Source organism: Belonocnema kinseyi, chromosome 6 (genome assembly GCF_010883055.1).
Source record: "Belonocnema kinseyi isolate 2016_QV_RU_SX_M_011 chromosome 6, B_treatae_v1, whole genome shotgun sequence".
Taxonomy (NCBI): Eukaryota; Metazoa; Arthropoda; class Insecta; order Hymenoptera; family Cynipidae; genus Belonocnema; species Belonocnema kinseyi.
This window is the reverse complement of record NC_046662.1, coordinates 8,153,933-8,176,336: the sequence shown is the minus strand read 5'-3', so window position 1 is coordinate 8,176,336 and position 22,404 is coordinate 8,153,933. Positions and strand designations below refer to the sequence as shown.

Genomic DNA, 22,404 nt, shown 5'->3' with positions numbered 1-22,404 from the left:
AAAAAATATTTACAATTAAAAAACAGATCTCCAAACTACTTTACTTTTCGGTTCATCAGAGACAAAAGTAACAATTGCAAAAAGAGGGACAAAAAATAAATTTTCAAAAAAAAATAAAATAGTTCCATTTTTCTATTAAAAATCTAATTCTTCAAAAAAAAAATGCATTTTCAGCAAAATAGTTACATTTTCGACTGGAATAGTTCAATTTAAAAAAAAAAAAATTTCTTGAAAATATAATCAAGAATCCAACGACCAAATTTGGACAACCACCACAAAATGTTCCCATTGGAATCTGGAAAAACAAAAAGGAAACAAGTTTCCCCCTCCTTTCTCCCTAAAAAAGAAAACTATTTTTCTTTACTTTGGATGAAAATAAAAAGGAGGAAAGAAAAATGAGAAGGCAACCAACCAAATCCCCTTCCTTCTCTTTTTAATTTTTCCGTCCTCTTTATTCCCACCATTATCAAATCCCAATAAAAATTTTTTTAAAAAAACAATAAATAAAATTATGTAATAATCACCAACGTTTCAGCACTCATACAGCACCCTTATCAAGGCAAAAAAAAAATATATAATATAAAATAAAATCAAAATAAAATAAAAATAAAATTTGTTGCCAGGAATATTATTTTTGTTTTATTTTCTTTCATTTCATTTTTTTTATTTTATATTATATATTTTTTTTTTTTGCCTTGATAAGGGCACTGTATGAGTGCTGAAACGTTGGTGATTATTACATAATTTTATTTATTGTTTTTTTAAAATGTTTTTTATTGAAATTTGATAATGGTTGGAATAAAGAGGACGAAAGAAATAAAAAAGAGAAGAAAGGGGATTTGGTTGGTTGCCTTCTCATTTTTCTTTCCTCCTTTTTATTTTCATCCAAAGTAAAGATAAATAGTTTTCTTTTCTTCTTTTTTTCTTTTTTAGGGAGAAAGGAGGGGGAGACTTGATTCCTTTTTGTTTTTCCAGATTCCAATGGGAACATTTTGTGGCGGTTGTCCAAATTTGGACGTTGGATTCTTGATTATATTTTCAAGAAATTTTTTTTCATCAATTTGATTATTGGACGTTGAAGGAGGATTTTACATTGGATTGTTTTCCTATTTGAATATCCTACAATCCAAAAAATTAATTTTTAATATATGAGTTTAACTTTGAACCAAGTAGTTGAATTTAAAAATAATGAAATGAATTCGTAGCCTAATAAACACACGGCTGGCAGACGGCGATCAAATGGACATCCCCCAAAAATTTCGTACGCATCTTTTCTGCAATACAATTTATACGACATTAAGAACTGTTGGTTTCATAGCATACAAGCGTGTCGTCATAATAAATATTAAAAATATAGTAACTTCCTAACTACTTTCGACCTTTCTGAAACGCATTCGTTCGAGAATTTTGAGTAACTTTAAAAATTCAGTATATATACTCAATATTCCAACTAGAAATATGACTTGAAGCAGTAAAAGGACGAACGACTTTATCCTTGCTTTTATTATTTGCACCGATCCCATAGGACACAATTGAGTGTCGTTGATATATCTTTTCATAATCTACCAGCTTTGTACAATACGTGCAGAATATTTAACCCGTAATTTAAAAACATTTCCTTCAACTATTTACATTTTGATCTTTATGTTTGTTTGTTTGTTTTTTTTTGTTCTAAAATGCAGTCGTGTAAAAAAATGCTAGTTAGCAAATATCTAAGATTTGAAATTTGTTGCGGTTTATCACTGTAATATGGCAACATCAAATCAATAGTTCCCAAAACCTTACTCAATTCCAAAGGTGTTAGTTTCCTCGACAGCCAATAATAATTTTTCGTATAAAATTTCTGGAGTAGGATATGGCGGAAGATCCAGCCTATTGAAGCACGTGTGTGCCCTGAAAAAAAAACAAACAATTCATTTGTTATATATATATATATATTTAATTTATTTTTTACGTTGCCAAAAAAATATTTTTTCAACTCTATCGACAACAGACTTCAGAGGCAAAAATAATCAGATTTTGAACCAAAAATCTAATAGTTACATTTACAGTTCGAAAATTATTTGCCAACAAAACAAAAAAGAATTTTTCAACAGAATAGTTACATTTTCCACCCAAAAAGACGAATTTTGAACGAAATAGTTGAGTCCTCAACCAAAACAGACTAATTCTCATACAAAAGTATTAATTAATAAAATACATAAATTTCCAACTGAAAAATATCAATTTTCATATTTTGAAAATGGACTTGTTGAAATTTCAGATAAAAAAAAATTAATTTTCAACAAAGAAAGTGCATTTTCATCAAAAACTTAAATATTCAGTCAAAGAAATGAAAAACAAAAATAAAAGTATTTTGAACAGAGAAGTTCAATTTTCGACCAATAATTAAAACTTTAAACATTCTTAGCGAAAAATAAGAAATTTTGAACCAACCTGTTGAATTTTCAAGCCTAAATGACAAATTGTTAACCAAATAGTTGAATTTTCAACCTAATAGTATGCATTTCAACAAAAAAATTGATTTTCAACCAAATAGTGGAATTATCTACCAAAATGTTTGAATCTTCAAACCAAAAACACAGAATCAGTAATAATTATTGTCTTCCAAAAAAGACGAATATCAAAAAAAAAAGTTGTCAGTTAAAAGAAATTAATTTTTTTTTTAATTCCATTCAACTTCTTCAATTTTCATCCGGAGATATGAATCTTCAAAAAAAGTAATAGTTGATATTTCTACCTAAAAATATTATGACTTTAAATAAAAAACAGTTGAATTACATTAAGAGAAACAAACTTTCAACAAAAAAGTTGAATTCTCCACTGAAACAGATTAACTTTCTACCAAAAAGAATAATTTCGTAGCAAAAAAGAGGAATTTTCAAACAAAATAGTAAAATTTCAACCCACAAGATGAATGTTTAACAAAAAAACATGCATTTTTAACAAAGTAGTTTAACTTTCAACAAAAAAATATGAATTGTTAAAAAAAATGTATTATATATTTTTATATTATATATATTTTATTAGAAAAAAATTTCGATATTAAATAAAATTTGATTTTATCAAAAAACGAACATTCAACTAAGAAAAATTTGTCATTCAAGAGCGAAAAAATGTCAAGCAAACATTTGAATTTGCAAGGAAAAAGATTAAATTTTCGGCCAAAAATAGAATATAGCTAAATTTTCAGTTTAAAAAATTTATTTTTAGACAGGGAGGTGTATTTTCAATAAAATAATGAATCTTTGACAAAAAAAAAGGTATTTTTAACAAAACAGTTTAAATTTCAATCAGGTAGTTAAAGTTTTAATCAAAAAAAGATTTTTATTATAAATCAAAGGCAGTTTTAATCAGACAAAACGACGAATTTTCAACTAAAAAAAATTTGCCGTTAAGAGAAAACAAAAGTGAAACAAATTTGAATTTTCAACCAAACAATTTAACAAATTAAATTTTTAGTTAAGAAAATTAATTTCCAATTAAATTTTTTTAAACATAATACAATTTAAACAACAGGTAAACATGCTCTCGAAAAAATTCCCAGGCTTTACAAAAAATTCTTGGGAATGAAATTTTTAAAGTTTAAACTTTTAAAATTGAAGATTAAAGGTTTATAAATTAAAAAACAGTTGTATTTAAATACTCAATAACTTACACCTATCAATTGGAAAGTACTAACACTTTTCAATAAAATAATTTTAAATTAAATGCATATAAACTAGAAAATTTAGAATTTTTTACTTTTATCAATAATTGATCAAAGTTAAAAATTCTACAATTATTATAATTGTAGAGTTTAAAGTTTCAGATTCAGTTTAAAAAATATAAATGCATGTTATTTTCAATGCTCTAAATTGAAAAAGCAATCCTTAAATTACAAAATTATAGTATTTTAGCCAATTTTAAGCTAGAAACATTCAAACTTGAACCATTATATTTTTTAAACTGAACCATTTTTGCATTAAAAGTTGAATTATCTTAATTTTAAATAGATTAGATATCCTTAAAAAGTTAAAAATTTTATTTCAAAGTATTCAAAAATATATATGTTGTGTCTCATTTTTTTCAAATTTAAAATTATTATTAAAAGTTTTTCACAAATTCTAAATACCTTTTAAGATGATTCAAATTTCAAATTATCTTTTAAGATAAAAAATTATTTTCTATTCTTTTAGAAATCTTAAGAAAATGTTTTTATTTTTTTGAAGCCTTTCACAATTTGGAATTTGTTCAAAACCTATAAATATCTCTAAGAATTACTCGAATTGTTCTACAAATAAGTTTCCAATTGTTATTTATACATAAAAAATCAACGCTGAACTCTGGAAATTCTTCAATTGATTAAATAAACATTTTTTTTATCAAAACTTTTCAATTTCAAACTCTTTTTATTTTCAATTGTTTAAATTAAGTAAAAGATTTTCAATTACGCATTATAAACTGGAGAATATCATAATTAAAGAAGATAAAAATTCAACTATTTTTTTTTATCTAATCGAGCTTGTACAGATTTTTCTTCTAAAATGGGTGAAATTCTCGGCCAAATATAAATTCACGAAAAAGAAACGAATTTCTAAGTAAAATGAAAAAAAAAATCAACCGAAATAATTAATTTTTAACAAAAGAGTTTAACTTTTCATCAATTTTCGACCAAAGTGATGAATTTTCAACTAAAATTATGAATCTTGAACTAGAATATATGAATTTTATACCTACAAAAAAGATGGACTTTCCAGAAAATACATACATTTTCAATAAAAAAATTGAATTTTTAAATTAAAATGTTAATTTTTAAACAAATAGTTCAATTTTTCGTTAAAAATCTCTTTATAAACTAAAAAATTTTATTTAAAAATTGATTTTCAACAAATTAATTACGTTTTTTAAAAGAAATGAATTTTTCATTAAAATCAAAAAAAATTAATTCGAATACTTGAATTTTTAACTGAAATGGAAATTTTTTTAGCAAAGCAATTATCTTTTCAAGAAAGAAAAAATATTTTGTACCAAAAAAATCAGTAAAAAATACGTTAATTTTCAACCAAATAGTTGAATTTTCATTTTAAAAATCTGAATTTCCAATCAAAAATAGAATGGTTGAATTTTCCGTTAAAAATCTAATTCGAAATAAAAAAAAAATGAATTTTCCTCAAAATCGTTAAATTACCTACTTGAATAGTTAAACTTTTTGATAAAAAATTGATTTTAAACAAGGTAATAACATTTTTAAAAAGAGATGAATTTTCGATGAAAATGATGAATCTTCATACAAAAAAATTAATTTTTAACAGAAGAGTTTAACTTTCAACCATTTAGTTGAATTTTTTACTGAAGAAAAATGAATTCGCAATAAACAATGTAACGAAATTTTCAATTGCCATTTAGCAATAATTCTTCTTTGAAATACTACTTCTACTCTAAAAAGTATATTCTTTATCTAAAATTTGGAAGAGAGGACTTTCAAAATCTGACAAATTCTGACTTGGAATAAAGATTTTTTTAAATCCGTTTTTCTAAATCTGAATGATAATTCTTTTAAAAAATTCCCGCTTCATGTTAAAAATTTTCTTATTCCAAATTAAATTATATTTCTTTCCGGAAACTCCCTGTCCTAATATAAAAACGACAATTTAACCAAACAGATGAATTTTAAACTACAATTATAGAATTTTCATTTGGAATAAGTAAATTGTCAGTTTAAAAAATTACTTTCAACAACAAAAAACTAACTTTCAACAAAAAAACTAACTTGCAGAAAAAAGTTACATTTTCAGACAAAGTGATGAATTTCTAAGTAAAATTGTAAACATTTAACTGCAATAGTTGCATTTTAAACCAAATAGATGAATTTTTAACTGAAATGATGAATCCTTAACTAGAATAATTGAATTTTTGACAAAAAAGACAAATTTCTAAACAAGGGGATCAATTTCTAACAAAAAATTTAATTTTTAGTTAAAAAACAACTTTATACAACCAGATTTCATTTCTATTTAAACCAAATAATTTCATTTCCAATCTAAAAGATGAATTTTCAACTAAAATGGTAAATATTTAATTTGAATGCTTGCATTTTTAACCGTAAAGAAGAATTTTTAAACAAGAAGACTAACTTTCAAAGAACAAGATTATTTTCTAGAAGAGAATACATTTTTTAACCAAATATGTGGATTTTTAATGAAATAATTTAATTTTCAATTGAAAAAGACAAATTTTCATTCAAATTGTTCAATTTTGAAGTAGAAAAGGTCAATTGGCTACTAAAAATGGAACAGTTAAATTTTTAGGTAAAGAAATTAATTTTCAACAAAACTGATTAATTTTAATCTAAAATGATGAATACTTTACTGAAATAGTTGAATTTTACCGCGAAAAGATGAATAAATAAATAATTTTTTTAAAATAATTTAATTTATAAATGCAAAATATCAATTTTCAATCAAAATAGTTGAATTTTCACCAAAAAAAGATGAATTGGTTTTCTACAAAGTAGTTACATTTTCAACTCGAAATTAATTTAAAATCAAAATGAATCTTCAACCAAAGAAGTTAATTTAAAAAAACGAGTTTAACTTTTAACTAACTTGATGAATTTTTAACTAAAAAAATATGAATTAGCAAGCAATAATTTTAAAAAATTTATTATAATTACGAGTTATTTCTTCTTTCAAATACTACTTCTACTCTGAAAACTGCTTGAAGTACTTTCCTTTTCTAAATAATTATTTTCTCCAATTTGCTGTACACGTCAGGATAAGAAAATTATTTTTACTTTATATTTGAAATATCGTCAATTCTATTATCAAACTTAAGTTGAGCTTAGAATAACTTTAGTTCATGTTTAATTTAAGAACAAGTATAATCAAAATTCCATTTCATTTTAAATCCTAAGATAAATTTCATGACAATAGTTATGACGAAAAGCAAATTTTTAAATGAATGCATTAAAATTAATTAAATTTGTTTACAATTTATAATTTTAGTTAATTTTTTTACACTTCAAAATTTTGTAAACTATAATTTTTGTTTAAATTCTGCAAAATAAAAAAAAATTGTCCTAAAATCTTCCAGAAAATAACTTTAAATTTTCCTAACAATCTAGAGAATATTGTTTGATTCTCTAAAAACCTTTCGAAATTCATAAAAAGCTTCTTTTTACAAAATTGTAAAAAATCTACATTTTTTTCAAAATATTTATAATTTTCAAATTAACCATTCTTTTTTTAAAACCTTTCTAAAATATCTAAAAATTCTAAATGCCTTTTAAAATTTTTTAAAGACAACAAAATTTGTCTTAAAGACTTCCAGATTCTTTTTCGAACATTTTTTGGAAATACTTTGAAATCTTTTACAAAATTATCCTAAAGCTAATTTTTAAAAATAAAAAATCATTTAAAATTTTTCTGAGAATCTAAACAAAATTTTTTCATTGGGTTGAAACATCACAAAAAATTAAATTTTTCACAAGTTCAAAAATTAAATTTGAATTGTTGGAATACTTTGAAATATTTATTAAGAATAATAGAATTTTTTTTGTAATTTTGATTCATTTTCTTTTAAAATCCCTCTTTCAGAATAAAGAAATCATTGGACATTTAACCATGAATCTTGAGACAATTTCACTTCTACAAATAAAAAAAAAATAATCCGAACAAATTGTTTTAAAATCTTTCAGATTCTTTTTCGACATATTTTTAAATCTTCAAAGCTTAAAATTAACCTTTCAAAATAAAATTTGAATAATTTTGAATTTTTCCAAAATCTTATTGTCCATGTGGTAGCAAAATAAAAAAAAACATAAAATTTTAAATAGTAACAATCAAATTATAAGAATTTCACCTTAAAAAAGCTTTATTCTATTACATTATAGTCATCGAAATCTGTACAATTATTTATATCTTCAGTCAAATATTCTTTAAAAGACATAATTTAATCATTTTAAATGTAAATAAACATGTATTGATTATCCTTTTCTGTAGAATTTGGAAATTATTTTAAAAACTTAGTTCCTATGATGCGATTTCTTTTTTAGAATAAGACCTTCAAGTTCATGTTTAATTTCAAGCCAACTATAATCGTTAATCTTGGGCTAAATATTATGAAAATAGTTATGCTGAAAAGCAAAATTTTAAACAAATTCACTAAAATAAATTAAATTTGTTTGCAATGTATAATTTTAGTTCATTTTTTTTAACTTGAAAATTTTGAAAATATATTAAGATATTTCTTTTATAATCTAAAGTACAAAGACGTTATTTTCGATTATATTAAAAAATGCACGTTATTCACAGTTAATATTAACAATAAAATAATATTTTTAAAAAGAGAAAAACTTTAAAAACATGAAAATATACCTAAACACTTTATATGTAACACCATTGGCACAAAACTTCAATTTGACATCATCCCCTAAAATCGCATTTGCCATTCTTTAACAACATGTTGATCATTTGTTGCTTCTAAAAATTTAATTTTATTACCTTTGTCCTGCGAATACTTTATCAGTAAACTACTTTTACTGTGTTATTAAATTGAATGTTATTATTTTACCAAAGATCTTTGATTTTGCCATGCAATTGGAACGATAATAGGCCAACTGCATAGCTGGCGCCGCCACACGTCTGTCTAGAAGACCCTTAAGTGATAATATTTTGAAATTCATACCTTGGCAAACTGTTTGGTCGGCCCCACTTTTCAATGCAGAATTTTCTGGGTCCTGTAGACCCACGTAACGCCGCAAATCCTTCATAGGGTATACTTGAAGTCCCAGTGACAAACTGCAACAGTCTTAATCTCTGTTCATTCGTGAAACGACTGATACTACTCCAGAACCATTCAACCACCGGATGTGCATCGTGATATCCGCTTCTGTATTCCGTGTGAGCTCTCCAATCATTCAAATCGATTTCCGCCGCACCAGCAATCACCAATTCCAATTCGCGAGCATCAAAGACGGAAACTAGTCGAGGATCGACCACTTCATAGAAACCTCGAACCAACGACTCAGTCTGTTCTGCAACTCCTCGTTCCAAGCGCCATCGTAGAACACGTTCCAAGTACTCCTTTTTATTTTTTTCAGTAACTGCAATATTTCGGCCACCAGGTTTCAATTCGCGTTCTGCCACTCTGCCCAGCAATTCCTCCGTCACGGAGAAGGTCAGCTCAAGCGGCTCTATACTGATGTCTCGCTCTTTAATCCACAGCAAGCTTTGATGAAACTCTTGATCCAAGCTCTCTAAATCGCTCAAACTTGCTGGTATTCGGAGAAGAGCTTTGTAAAATGGCCGGGTGAAAAAGGCATCAAGTAAATATTGATGGACGAGTGCCAATCCCAAAACTCGTCCCGAGAATCGGAACCAGTCATGATAATTATCTACGAAAGCGGACATTGGTGATACTTGAACAGTGTAGGTGTCATTGGCTGAGTACTCAAATAAACCATAATAGGGATTGAAGAGTTCGCGCGATAAATGGAAAAAGAATTCTCTGGATGGTCCTCCATAATCTAAGCCTTCTTCGCGATCGAAAATCACGACCAGTTTACCTTTTTGTAAGTCTTTCTTGGACACTGCCATTATATGAGTAAATGCATCTTCCAACAAGTGCTCTCTTCTGATGTGTAACCTGCGTAAAGTAGTTAAATTTTAGAGCGCACATTCTTCCTAGGCGCCGTTCAAAAAATACGCCACTCTATTTTAAACACTTTTTCCATCCCTTTCTTTCATTGTCACAGATAATTTCTGGGATTTAATTTGATAAATGCATAAAAGAAAACACAAAAAATTATATTTTCAGATTTTGAAGCACAAAATGCTAGCTCTTAAGACAGGAGAAAGAAGGGAATATATTGCTTTTTCACCAAAATAATTGAATTTTTAACAACAACAAATTAATTTTCTACCCAAAGAGATTAACCTCCAATGAAAATTCAACAAATAGTTGAATGTTTTATCTAAAAAAAAAAAAAAACGAATTTTCCTTCGAATGGTCGAATTTTCAGGCAAAAAATAAAAAACTTTAACCACAAGCAGTTTCGTTTTTAACAAATAGTCGAATCTTCAAGTTCAAACGACGAACATTCAAAACAGTAGTTAAATTTAGGAAATAATATGACTTTCCAACAAAATAGTTGCATTTTTGAAGAAAGAGTTAAATTTACAAGAAAATAAATCAATTTTTCACCACATAGTTGAATTAGAGTTCTTAAATTCCCAAGAATTTTAGTTCAGGTTATATAACCGAGAATATGACAGAATTGAAGAGAATTTCGGATTTTTAACAATATTTGTATTGCTCAGATGAAAATAATAATAAGTTTTTTCTACTTTAAAAGATAACTCTGTAACAGAATACTGGATTTTTCAACAAAATCATTGAATTTTTAACATAATAGTTAAATCTTCAACCTAGAAAGGCAAATTACCAACGAAAAAGAGTCATAGTTTATATTTTAATGAAAAAATAATTAAATTTATACAACAAAAGAAAAGAATTTTAAAACCAAAAAGACAAATTTCCAACAAATAAAGATTTTTTACTCAAAAATTTAAAAAAATTTATCTAAATTATTGAACCTTTTAACCAAGTAGTTGATTTTTCAATTAAAAAAGATTAATTTTCAATAATATAATTAAACTTTTAACCAAAGAAATGAATTTTTAACGACACATAAATCTTTAACGAAAATAGTGATTTCCAAATGTTTAAAACAAATTAGTTGAATTATCAAGCAAAGAAGAACGATTTTTAACCAAAAAGTTTCATTTTCATACAAAAAATTAAATTTCATCTATAACAGATGTAGTTTTAAATCAAAAAGATAAATTTTCAAAAAAAAGATTTGAATTTTCTCTTGAAAAAGATTCTAGTCAAGTTTTCACGATCAAACTATGAATGTTTTAACAAGACATCATTTTCGACCAAAAAAAATGGAATTTTCAATCCAAAAAGACGAATTTTTAACCAAAATGGGTGCCTTTATAACAAAATTGTTGAATTCTCTAAAAAATAGTTGCATTTTTATCAAAAAATATGAAATCTATCTTAAAGCAAAAGAATTTTTTATTGCAAAAAAAGTTGAGTTTTCATCCAAAAAAGATTCCAGTTAACTCAGTAACATCAAAAATTAAATTCTCAACCGAATAGTTGCATTTTTATCCAAAAAAGTTCAATTTTGTACTAAAACAGATGAATTATAAAAAAGAAATTTTCTTTTTTATAAATGGAACTTTCATCCAGAAAATATTTCAGTTCATTTTTTAACACCAAAATATAAATTTAAAACAAAAAGTAAATTTTCTACGAAAGAGTTGAGTTTTCAAGAAAATAGTATAATAGCTTAATTTCTAACCAAACAGTTGCATTTTTATCAAAAAAAAGATTTAATTTCTGCGAAAGCAAGTAAACTTTAAAATAAGAAAGAGAAACTTACAAAAAAAAAGAGTTGAATTTTAAACAAAATTAATGAGTTTTGAAAGAAATTGTTCAATTTTTAACCACATACTTCAATTTTCGACCTACAAAGATGAATTTTCAGCCAAATAGTTAAATTTTCAAGCAAAAAGGACGAATTTTCAAGAAAATGATTGACTTCTTAACCGAGTAGTTAAATTTTCAACCAATTGATGGAACTTTCATCCAAATGGTATAATTTACCATCAAATAGTTGGATTTTCAAGCCGGAAATTGGCAATTTTAATCCAAACAGATACATTTTCTATAAAAAAAACAAATGCTCAATCAAAGAGTTAAATTTTCCACGAAATAGGTAAATCATCAACTAAAATTATGAATCTTCAACCTAAAAAAAATTGAATTTTTAAGCAAGAGGTTCGAACTTCAACTAAGTAGATAAATTTTTTATAAAAACAGATTAGTTCTCAACGAAAAACATGATAGTTTATATTTCAGCCAAGAAAAGCTTTTTATTTAGAATAAAAAAAAATAGAATTTAACCAAAAAGATGAATTCTCAACGTAAAATATAGACCAAAAATATTTTAATTTCTAATTAAAATCAGTTGAAAACACTGAAAAAAGGACGAATTTTCAACAAAGCAGTTGACTTCTCAACATCAATATATTAATTTTTTACCAAAAAGTTGCATTTTTAACCGAAAAATATCAAATTTTTATCAAGAGTCGAATTTTCAAAAAAAAGTCAAGTTAAGTTTTCAACCAGGAAAGAATTGTCAAAATGATTAAAAAAAATCCACCATACAGTGGAATTTTCAACCAAAAAGTTCATTTTTAACAACAACAACAAAATAATTCTCAACCAAGCAGTTAATTTTTGATCAAATAGTTGAATTTTCTACGAAAATAATACATTTTTCAGTTTAAAAAGACGTATCCTCCAGAAAGCAGTTCAATTTTTAAGCCAAAAAATATCATTTTCGAGAAAAGTTTACATTTTAACCTGAAAATATTAGTTTTCATAAAAAAAAAGTGTAATTTTCAACCAAATAGTTGAATATTAAAATTAAACTATAAATGGCCTCCCCAAAATGGAATAGTCAAACTTCCAGTTGAAACAATTGCTTTTAAATATTTTTCAAACTAATTTTCAATAAAATAATTAAACTTTCAATCAATTTGATCTTCAAAGTTCAACATAATACATAAATTTTCAACCAAATTATTGAATTTGCAATTAAAAACAATCAATTTTCAACCAATAACGGATTATTTTAGATTTAGTTAATAAAATTAATTTTTTAAAAAATTCGTTAAGATTTTTGAAAACTCTTTGGATTTATACTTAAAAGTGTTCAAAATTGAATAATTAAAATTTGAAAACTTTTGAATTTCAATAATTCTACATTCAAAGCGATTATAATATTTGACAATTTAATATTGAAAACTAAACTGAATCTTTCAAAGTTAAAGCTTCTGAAATTCTAGAATTTGAAATTGTTATTTCATAACGAAATTATAATTTGATATTAATGCTAATTAGTCGAATTTTTATAAAATCGAAGAATGAATTGAATTATACTGAGTAAACTTTGAAACTAAATAGTAATTTTAAATGGGAAACGTTAAAAATAAAAAAAATGTCTAAACTCCAGAACCTTGAAACTTAAATGAATTCGAACTTAATTCAAAATTGACAAAATTAATAGTCAACAAAAATTGTGATATTAATACTTTTTTACAATTAAACCCTTCAAAATTTCAATTATTTGAAGTAAATTTAAATCATTTAAAAACTGGTATTTTTTAAATTGCTAATTCGATTTTCAAAAATTCAACCAATTACATTTTAGTTGCAAAATCTTCCTTTAGAACTATTATTAACTCTTGAAATTTTCCAATAAAATATTTTTCAATTTGAAATGATTCATTTGTTTAATCGGAAAATTTAAAGGTATTACATTTAAAATTAAAATAAATAATAAAGAACCAAATTACTGTGATATTATTCCATTTTTTGAAATTGTACAGTTTTAAGATAATTTTGAATTAAAATTATAGAAATTTTAAAAACTATAATAGGGTGGCCGTTTTAATCGAAGAAAAAAATTCCCGTCATTTCCCGGTGTTTCCACATGAAGTAATAAACAATAAAAAATAAACAACTGATTTAAGCATTCAAAGTGGAACCCTTGAATTCCAAACTTTTAAAATTGAAGTTTAAAAATTTTCAATTCAAAAATTGTGTATTCAAATGCTCAAAAATTTACACGTACCAAATGGAAGGTACGAACACTTTTCAATTAAACAATGTTAAATCAAATGCAAATAAAATGCAAAATTTAAAACTTTTATCAATTATAGAGTTCAAAGATTCAGACTAAGTTCTGAAAATATAAATCCACGTTAACATTTTCAATAGTCTAAATGAAAGAATGAAGCAATGAACTTTACAAATTTTTCAAAATTATGTTGTTTTAAGCAATTTTAATTTTTAAGTTTAAAAATATTAGAGTAATTTTAAGAAATATTTAGAAGTTTTCAAAAGATTCGAATTAAATTTAGAACTTGAAATAATTTCAAATACTTACAGCCGAATTTGAAACAAAATTTAGATTTTTGCAAATTTCAAACCAAAAATTTAGAATTTTTTTAAGAATTGTGAGACTTCAAAAGAATAAAACATTTTCGTAAGATTCTTAGGAAAATTGAAAATCATTTTTCACTTTGAAAAATTATTGTAACAGAAAGTTTAAGAAGATTATAAGACATTTAAAAAATTATTAAAGAAGAACACGGAAGATTTCAAGGATTTTATTTAATTTGCAGGATTTTCAAAAATTGTAGGAAAATTTCGATTAATTTTAAAATATATTTAGAAGTTCACTTCACACTTCGTTTAAACTACTTGAAATAATTTCAAGTTTTTAATTAATTTTGAATCTTTTAAAAACTTCTACATATCTCTTAAAATTACTGAAATTTTTTCTACAAATAATAAGTTTTTAATTGTTATTTATGGGTCAAAATTTAACAACTTCACTTATAAATGAAACACTTTTTAAATAGAATTAAAATTGTAACGCTAAAAGTTCTAAAGTTTCTTCGAAAATCTAAAGATTCAAAGCTTTCAATGTAAAACAATTCAGTTTCAAATTGTTTTCTTTTAAATATTTGGTTCCAATTTACTCGTGTTAAATGAACAGTTAAATATTGCTAAATATTAAATACTTATTCTTTGTCTACATCAAGAAATTTCAAATTAAATGGGATAAAAATTAAATAATTTTGACTCACAATATTTTGAACTTAATAAAAAACTTTAATTATTGCTATATTATTATGGATTTATTTGTAAGTTGAAAATTATAAAACGCACGTTTACATTTTTTAATGGCTAAAAAAATTAATAGAAATAATATTGTAATAAATTTATTTATTAAATTTAATATAAAAAATAATATGAAGGAAGACCTGAAACTCTAAATTAAAAATATTTTATTGTTGAATCATTAAAATTGTTATTTAAAAATAAAATTAACGGAATAAATGATATACTAATTTCAATTCTTATCAAGGATTTCGGATTGAAACAGTTATAATCTGGAAATTCTCAAATTTTGAACGGATCTAGAATTGTTTGGTCAAATCAATTATTGTTCAGATTTCTATACTTAGAGTACAGATCCATTTGAAAAATAAATTATTTATTTATATTTAAAGTTGATAAAATAAAACTCTTTTTTATTAAAAATTTACAACTTCAAATACTTTTAATTTTTAATTGTTTAAATCCTCAAAACTGCATTTTAATTATTTTAAAAACTGTTAAAACGTAACTTAGACAAATTTTTCTTCTGAAAATTCGTAAAATTCCCGGTTTCCCGGTTAACAGCCATCTTGCTTTTTATAAAAAAATTTTCGATTTTAAAACCTTCTGATTTATTTTAAACTTTAAAACTGCATTTTATATTTCTTTAAATTAAAATATATACTTACAAATTAAAAATCTAAAATAGAGAATTTATAAAGTGAAAGATTTTCGAATTAAGCATTCTAAACTAAATGATATAATAATTTATAAAAATCAAAATTTAAGAAATTATTTAAAAATGGTTGAAATCAAAGTTGAACAAAATTTTAATTCTAAAAATTTTGAAAAATTCCCGGAAAAATTCATTATTAATAAGTATCATATCACGTAGTATTAAGTGACATTCAAAACGACTGGGTACATTTATTTCCTAAAAAATAATAGGATTTTTCTAGAAAAAAAAACACAAACAAAAAAACTGTGATTTTGACTGTTCAAAGTGATAGAATTTTAAGTATTGCGAGAAACATTCTAAACCTATAAATTTTAATTATTTTAATTAATTATCCAATATATTATTATATTATATATAATCTACATTATATATTTTATTTATTTTTATTTTATTGTAATTTGATAATAATAAAAATAAAAAAGACGAAAGAAAGAAAAAAGAGAAGGAAGGGGATGTGATTGGCTGCCTTCTCATTTTTCTTTCCTCTCTTTTATTTTTGTCAGAAAATGTTATTTCTTTGTTTTTCAGATTACAATAGGATTTTTGGTTTTTGTTTATTCGTTGTGGTCCAAATTTGGTCGTTGGATTCTTGTTTTATTTAACAGGATTTTGCATCAATTTGATTATTGGACGTTAAATGGGATTTTTAATTTGGATTTTGGTCCAATTTAAATTTCTTAAATTTTAATTATCCCACTCCCCTGGCGGTATCACCTAGTTTTTGAACGGTGCCATACATGAAATATATTTATCTTATTTAATAAATGAGGATATAGAGTATTTAAAATTCGAAATTTCAGACTTACTTTAATTTTCCGGGACCTTGTCCGTAGCCCTTACTTTCAAGCTTTCTGTAAAAGGTCCTCAGTTTTGCTTCAAAGTCCCTTCGATAAGGAGCTGGTGCTCTTGCTGAAGCTCGCGCTAATCCAGGAGATGCATGTGGGCTATTGAGTGGAGATCTTCCAACATTTCCCGGAATATACGACATAATTTCTTGCTCAAACAAACTGAAAATTAAAATCATCAACGTTTTTTACTAGACATGTACATTTGTACCAATTTGATCAGTTAAATGTTTAAACGATTCGAATAATTTCTACGTTTAATTAATTAAATATTATTTTAATTTTTGGCAAAGTTCATCCACAGTGTTTAGTTTTTTAAGTTCAGATTAAAAACATGACATACATAATTGGAAACCAACTGAAGCAGGGTCTTAAATATTTCAAATTTTGGACTACAAATCTTTTGTATGCAGACCTTCCTTTCGAATACTTAGAAAAGAAAGACAAAAATTTCAACTGTATGGATAACTAAATCGACAAGGAAATAAATTATTTCAAATAAATTAATGTCGGCGCTATGGTAAATTCAATTTGACAAGCTTTAAATGCGTAATATTTAAAGTAACAATAATGCAATTAAAAAAAATTAATGAATTTTGAGTCAAGAAGTTTAATTTTCTGCCAAAGAAAGTAAAACTCGAATATTTAAACTCTTAATCAAAAGAATTAACTTTTAACAAAAAAAGAATAAAAAATAGCATTTTTTAATAAAATATCCTCAACCAAAACAGATCTATTAAAACCAAACAGTTGTACTTTAACTAAAAGATGAATTTTATACCAAAAAATACGAATTTGAAAAAAATAGTTGAATTTTCATCCAAGAAAGATTTGAGTTGAATTTTCAACTTTAAAATAAGAATTTTCAACAAAAAGTTTATTTTCTACCAAAAAATGTGAATTTTCAACTAAAAAAAGAGTTTAAAAAGCTAATTTTCAACACTGTAGTTCAACTTTTAAGCCAGCAGTTGAATTCTCAATAAAAAACGTAATAGTTAATTTTTCAGCGAAAAAATGAAATTTTTAAGCAAACAGATAACTTTTCAAATAAAACAAAGAATAAAATAAATTGATGTTTGTGTTTTTCGTCTGCTGGTTAAGAAGAAAAATTTTCATTTATAATTGTGAAAAAAATTCTCTCTAGTTACATCTCTCCAACATCTATCTCTAATATCAATTTATTTAATATAGTTTATCTGGTCGAAAACGAAGGAGGAATTTTCAACAAGCTAGTTAAATTTTCAGTTAAAGATATAAATTTTCACATAAAATGATGAATCTTCAACCAACAAAATTAATTTTTCACAAACTAGTTCAACTTTACAACAAGTAATTGAATTTTGAACTAAAAATGATAAAGCTTTCATCAAAAATATAATAGTTCAATATTCAACAAAAAATAGTAATTTCCAAGTAAAAAGAAAAAATTTCAACTAAAAGAAATTTTGAACTAGATATAGCTCAACTTTAAAAAAAGTATGTAATTACACTTTCAACTAAAATGATGGAATTTTAATAAAGTAGTTAAACTTTAAACCATGTAAAACTTCAAATGAATTTTCAAATAAAAATGATAAATTTTTAATTAACAATTCAATAGTTCAGTTATCAACCAAAAAATTAATTTTCAAGTAAAAAAGGAAGAATTTTCAACTAAAGAGATAAAATTCTCAACAAAAATTAGGAATTTTCAAAAAAAAAAATGAATTTTCAACCAAGTAGTCAAATTTTAATTCAAAGAATGGAAGAATTTTTAACAAATTAATTCAGATTTTCAACTAGAGATAAATTTCAAAGAAAATTATGAATTAAAAAAAAAAGAATGTTTACAAAGAAATTTTAATTTTAAACCGTGTTCAAAATTAAACATGATAAATTTAAAAATTAAAAATTGAATAGTTCGATTTTCAGTCAAGATTAATTTTCTAGTCAAAATAAAAAGTAGAAATTTTAAATTAAAGAGATAAAATTGTAACTAAAATGATGAATCTTCAATTAAAATTAAAATAATTTTTGAACAAAGTTGTTCAACATTAAACCAAGTAATTAAATTTTCAATAACAAAAAAAGAGGAATTTTCAACAAAATAGTTATACGTTCAACTAAAAAGATAAGTTTTTAACTAGAATTGAATGTTTAACAAAGTAGTTAAACTTTCAACCAAATAGGTGAATTTTTAATTAAAAACAATAAATTTTGAACAAATGTTAAATTTTCGACTAAAATAAGTCACTTCCAAAGAAAAATGTAATAGTTGATATTTATACCAGAAAATACTTTAATTTTAAATAAACACAGTTAAATTCAACGAAAAAAGATTTGGTAGTCAAGGACACAATATTTCAACCAATTGAATTTTGAATACAAAAATATGAGTTTTCTAAAAAAATAGTTGAATTATCAACCCAAAAAGACAAATGTTAAACAAAACAGTTGAATTTTCGATCAAAAAGTACATTTTTTAAATAAAGTTGTTGAATTTTCATCAGAATAATTAAACTGGAAACCAAACAGTTGCATTTTTCACAAAAAGAATCGAATTTCTACGTAGAAATTAATTTTTAACTGAGAGTTACATTTTCAACCGAAACGGATGACTTTTTAACAAAATTAATGAATTTTGATAAAAATAATTAAATTTACAACCAAATAATAAACATTGTAACCCAAAAAGATGAATTTTTCTCCTAATAGTAGGTGTGCAAAAACTTTGAATTATTTACAAATAAAATAGCTTCCAATTTTACAGACTTCATTTTTCAGATTTTATCTTTTTTGGTTAAAATATTTATTGTTTGTCTGTAAATTAAATTTTTTCATGGAAATTTATCCTTTTTGGTTGAAAATTGAACACTTTTATTAAAAATGTATCACTTTGAGTAGAAATTTGGTTTTTGTTGTTAAAAATATGACCGTTTGGCTGAAAATTTAATAAATTTGATGAAAATTCAACAATTTTAGGGGCATTAGTGGCATTTTTGTCAAAATAGCAAAAAAAATAGTGGCATCACTCAAAAAAAAAAAAAATAATGTCACTTGCCTAAATTAAGAACAAAATGAATTATTTACCTTAAGAGGAGTGCTAACGGCACGTCATGTCCTAACCGTTGCAAAGCCGTACTTCCTTCTACCCTGATGGCATTAATTTTTTCTCTCAGTGCAACATTTTGACCCAAAGCCGAGTGTCGTTCCTTTAAAATATCCATTATGTTTGGTTGACGTAAAAAGGCAACAACCTTGTCATTATAGGCTATTGGAATATCGGGTGCAACTGCTGCGGCTGCAGCAACTGCTGACTGTTGTGGCCTTGGTGGAGGAACTGGGGCTTCATCGAGCATTGTTCTTGGATATATTGCTTCTGTTGGTAGTCGTGGGTCAATAAAAGATGTTGTCTTTCTCGTATGATTAATGAAAAATCTCTGCAATACAAATGAAACATTGAAATTTAACTGAAAAAAAAAATAAAAGGAAAAGAATTAATCAGAATTAATCAGAAGATTGAAATTAGGGTGACGATTCGCCGGAGGATTTCAAATTCCCGGTCACAACCGAACAAAACATTGCAAAATAGATCAATTTTGAAACAAATACTAAATTTTCCACTAAAAAATATCAAGTTCCAACAAAGAATGGAATAGTTGAATTCTTAACTGAAAACATTAAACTGAAACAGTTGAATTTTCAAATTTAAAAAATTAATTTCCACTAAAAAATATAAATTATCAACCAAAACATAAATAATTAAATTATAAGTTGATAAAATTCATATTTAACCAAGCAAATGCATTTTCAAATATAACTATGGAATTTTCGAAATGAATAAGTTACAGTTTAAGTTACAAAAATTACTTTTAAAAAAACTGACTTAAACAAAAACAATTACATTCTCAAACAATGTGATGACTTTCCAAATAAAATTGTAAATATTTAACGAGAATAGTTGAATTTTAAACCAAAAAGATGCATTTTTAACGGAAATTATGAATCTTTAACTAGAATAATTTAATTTTGACCAAACCGACTCACTTTTAACCTAGAAGATTAATTTCTACCGTAAAATACGAATTTTCAACTAAAAAAGGTAATTTTTGGTCACAAAATTAATTTCATCCATTCAAATTTCAATGCCATCTCAACCAAATAATTTAATTTCCAATCTAAAAATGAACTTTCAACTAAAATGATGAATATTTAATTGGATTGCTTGAATTTTTAACCGAAAAGAAGAATTTTTTAACAATAAAATTAACTTTCAAAGAAAAAGATCATTTTCTGCAACAACAAAATATATTTCTTAACAAACTAAAAATGGAACAATTAAATTCTCAGATAAAGAAATTAATTTTCAACCAAACTGATGAATTTTAAAATAAAATAATGAATCTTCAACTAAAATAGTTAGATTTTTTGAAAAAAAGATGAATTTTCAAACATAAACATTAATTTTTTACGAAAAAAAATGTTGAATTTTCACCAAAAAAAATCTATTGATTTTCAACAATTCTACAAGAATTTCAATAAAGTAGTTGAATTTTTAACTAAAAAACAGATGAATTCGCAAAGAACAATTGAAAAAAATTCTGTCGTAATTAAGAAATATTTTTTCTTTGAAATACTACTTCTACTCTGAATACTGTTTGAAGTAATTTTTTATCTAAATTATTATTTTCTAAAATTCCCTGTTCCCAGTCACGATAAATCAGGAGTAAGCGAATAAAACGTTTGTTTGAAATATCATCCATTCGATTATCAAACTTAAGAAAGCGAAAAAAATATCACAGAGCAAAACAAAATCAAAAGGTTATTCTTATAATGGAAAATAATAGAAATTCAATAATAAATTATGATTTAATTAACGTATACTGAGGTAATATGAAAAATCTGCAAATGTAGATAAAGTTTTTCTAAATTGACCAAAATTATTAAAATAATTAAAACTGGAATTTTGGTACAATCAGAAATAATTCCCGCTTTATTAAATAAATTCGCTGTCGTTTCCCGGTTACTAAGATATAAAGTCGAAATATATTGCATTTTCAACAAAATAGTTGAATATTTTTAACCAAAAAATTGCATTAACAATTAAATACATGAATTTTCCGGTAAAAGAGACGAGTTTTCCAGAAAATATTTAACGATTTAACCAAATTGTACCATTTTCAAGACAAAACACGATTTCTTTCCCAAAATAATGAGATTTTTAACAAAATAGTTGAATTTCTAACCAAATTTTTAAATTTTTAGCACACAAGCATATTCAATCACACGGCCATATTTTCAAACAAAAAAGATTAAAATTCAATCAAGAATTTGAAGTTTCAAGACAAAAAGACACATTTTTTAGAAGAAAGTTGAATTTTCATCAAAAAGTACATTTTCAACCAAGAAAGATGATTTTTCTATCGATCCAGTCACCACTAACACTTCTGTATGCACTAATAGGTCCCCGGGATTACTCTTTTTTGAAAGGTTAAAAAAAGGCCCCTAATTACGAATATCTTGGGTAGGTTTCCGAAATATGGGTCAATTTTTTTAAAAACAATTTCATTATTTATTGATAAAAAAATTATAAAATCATTTTTGACATGGCTGAGTAAAAATAAAACTTTTTTGCATCTTGCACTTTTTTCGTACGAGAAACCGTTTCCAATGTAGAGCGTTATAAACAAATGATTTTTTAACAAAATTGCCATATTTGCACAGTGTTACCTAAGAATCCAGAAAAATTTTAAACTTTGTACACTGTTTATATCAAGGATAGATATCTTAAAAGGAAAAATAAATCTTCCGATCGAATGAAAACTTCTTTCCTTAAGGGCATGTGACACAGTTAAATACCTATATTACCGACCTCACTTTTTCAGTTCACTGAATGTTTTTTTAAACCTAAGAACTTTTTTTATAAATAAAATATCGAGCTGAAACTTTGGGAAATGTATTAGAAAACAATAAAGTACGTTTAGGTACAGCATTTTTGTAGGAACTTCACTCAAAATTATTTCATCTTTTTTCTGAACCTCAACATTTTTTGAACGTTCGAACTTTTTTTATACATAAAATATCGGTCTCAAACTTTGAGAAATGCAAGAGCCG

General features: G+C 24.6%; 1 protein-coding gene across 3 annotated transcripts in view; it reads right to left on the bottom strand.

The window, feature by feature from the left end:
• Positions 1–1,494: 1,494 nt before the first annotated feature.
• The window catches only part of LOC117175000 (E3 ubiquitin-protein ligase HECW2-like), a 45,701-nt gene continuing 24,791 nt past the window's right edge, over positions 1,495–22,404 (bottom strand). For all 3 annotated transcript variants that reach the window (XM_033364491.1, XM_033364490.1, XM_033364492.1), the window contains exons 6-9: positions 19,381–19,730; positions 16,273–16,473; positions 8,668–9,627; positions 1,495–1,893 (exon numbers count right to left, since the gene is read on the bottom strand). In XM_033364491.1, coding sequence (XP_033220382.1) covers positions 1,782–1,893; positions 8,668–9,627; positions 16,273–16,473; positions 19,381–19,730 — 1,623 coding nt within the window. In that variant the 3' untranslated portion in view covers positions 1,495–1,781. The remainder of the gene's footprint in view (positions 1,894–8,667; positions 9,628–16,272; positions 16,474–19,380; positions 19,731–22,404) is intronic.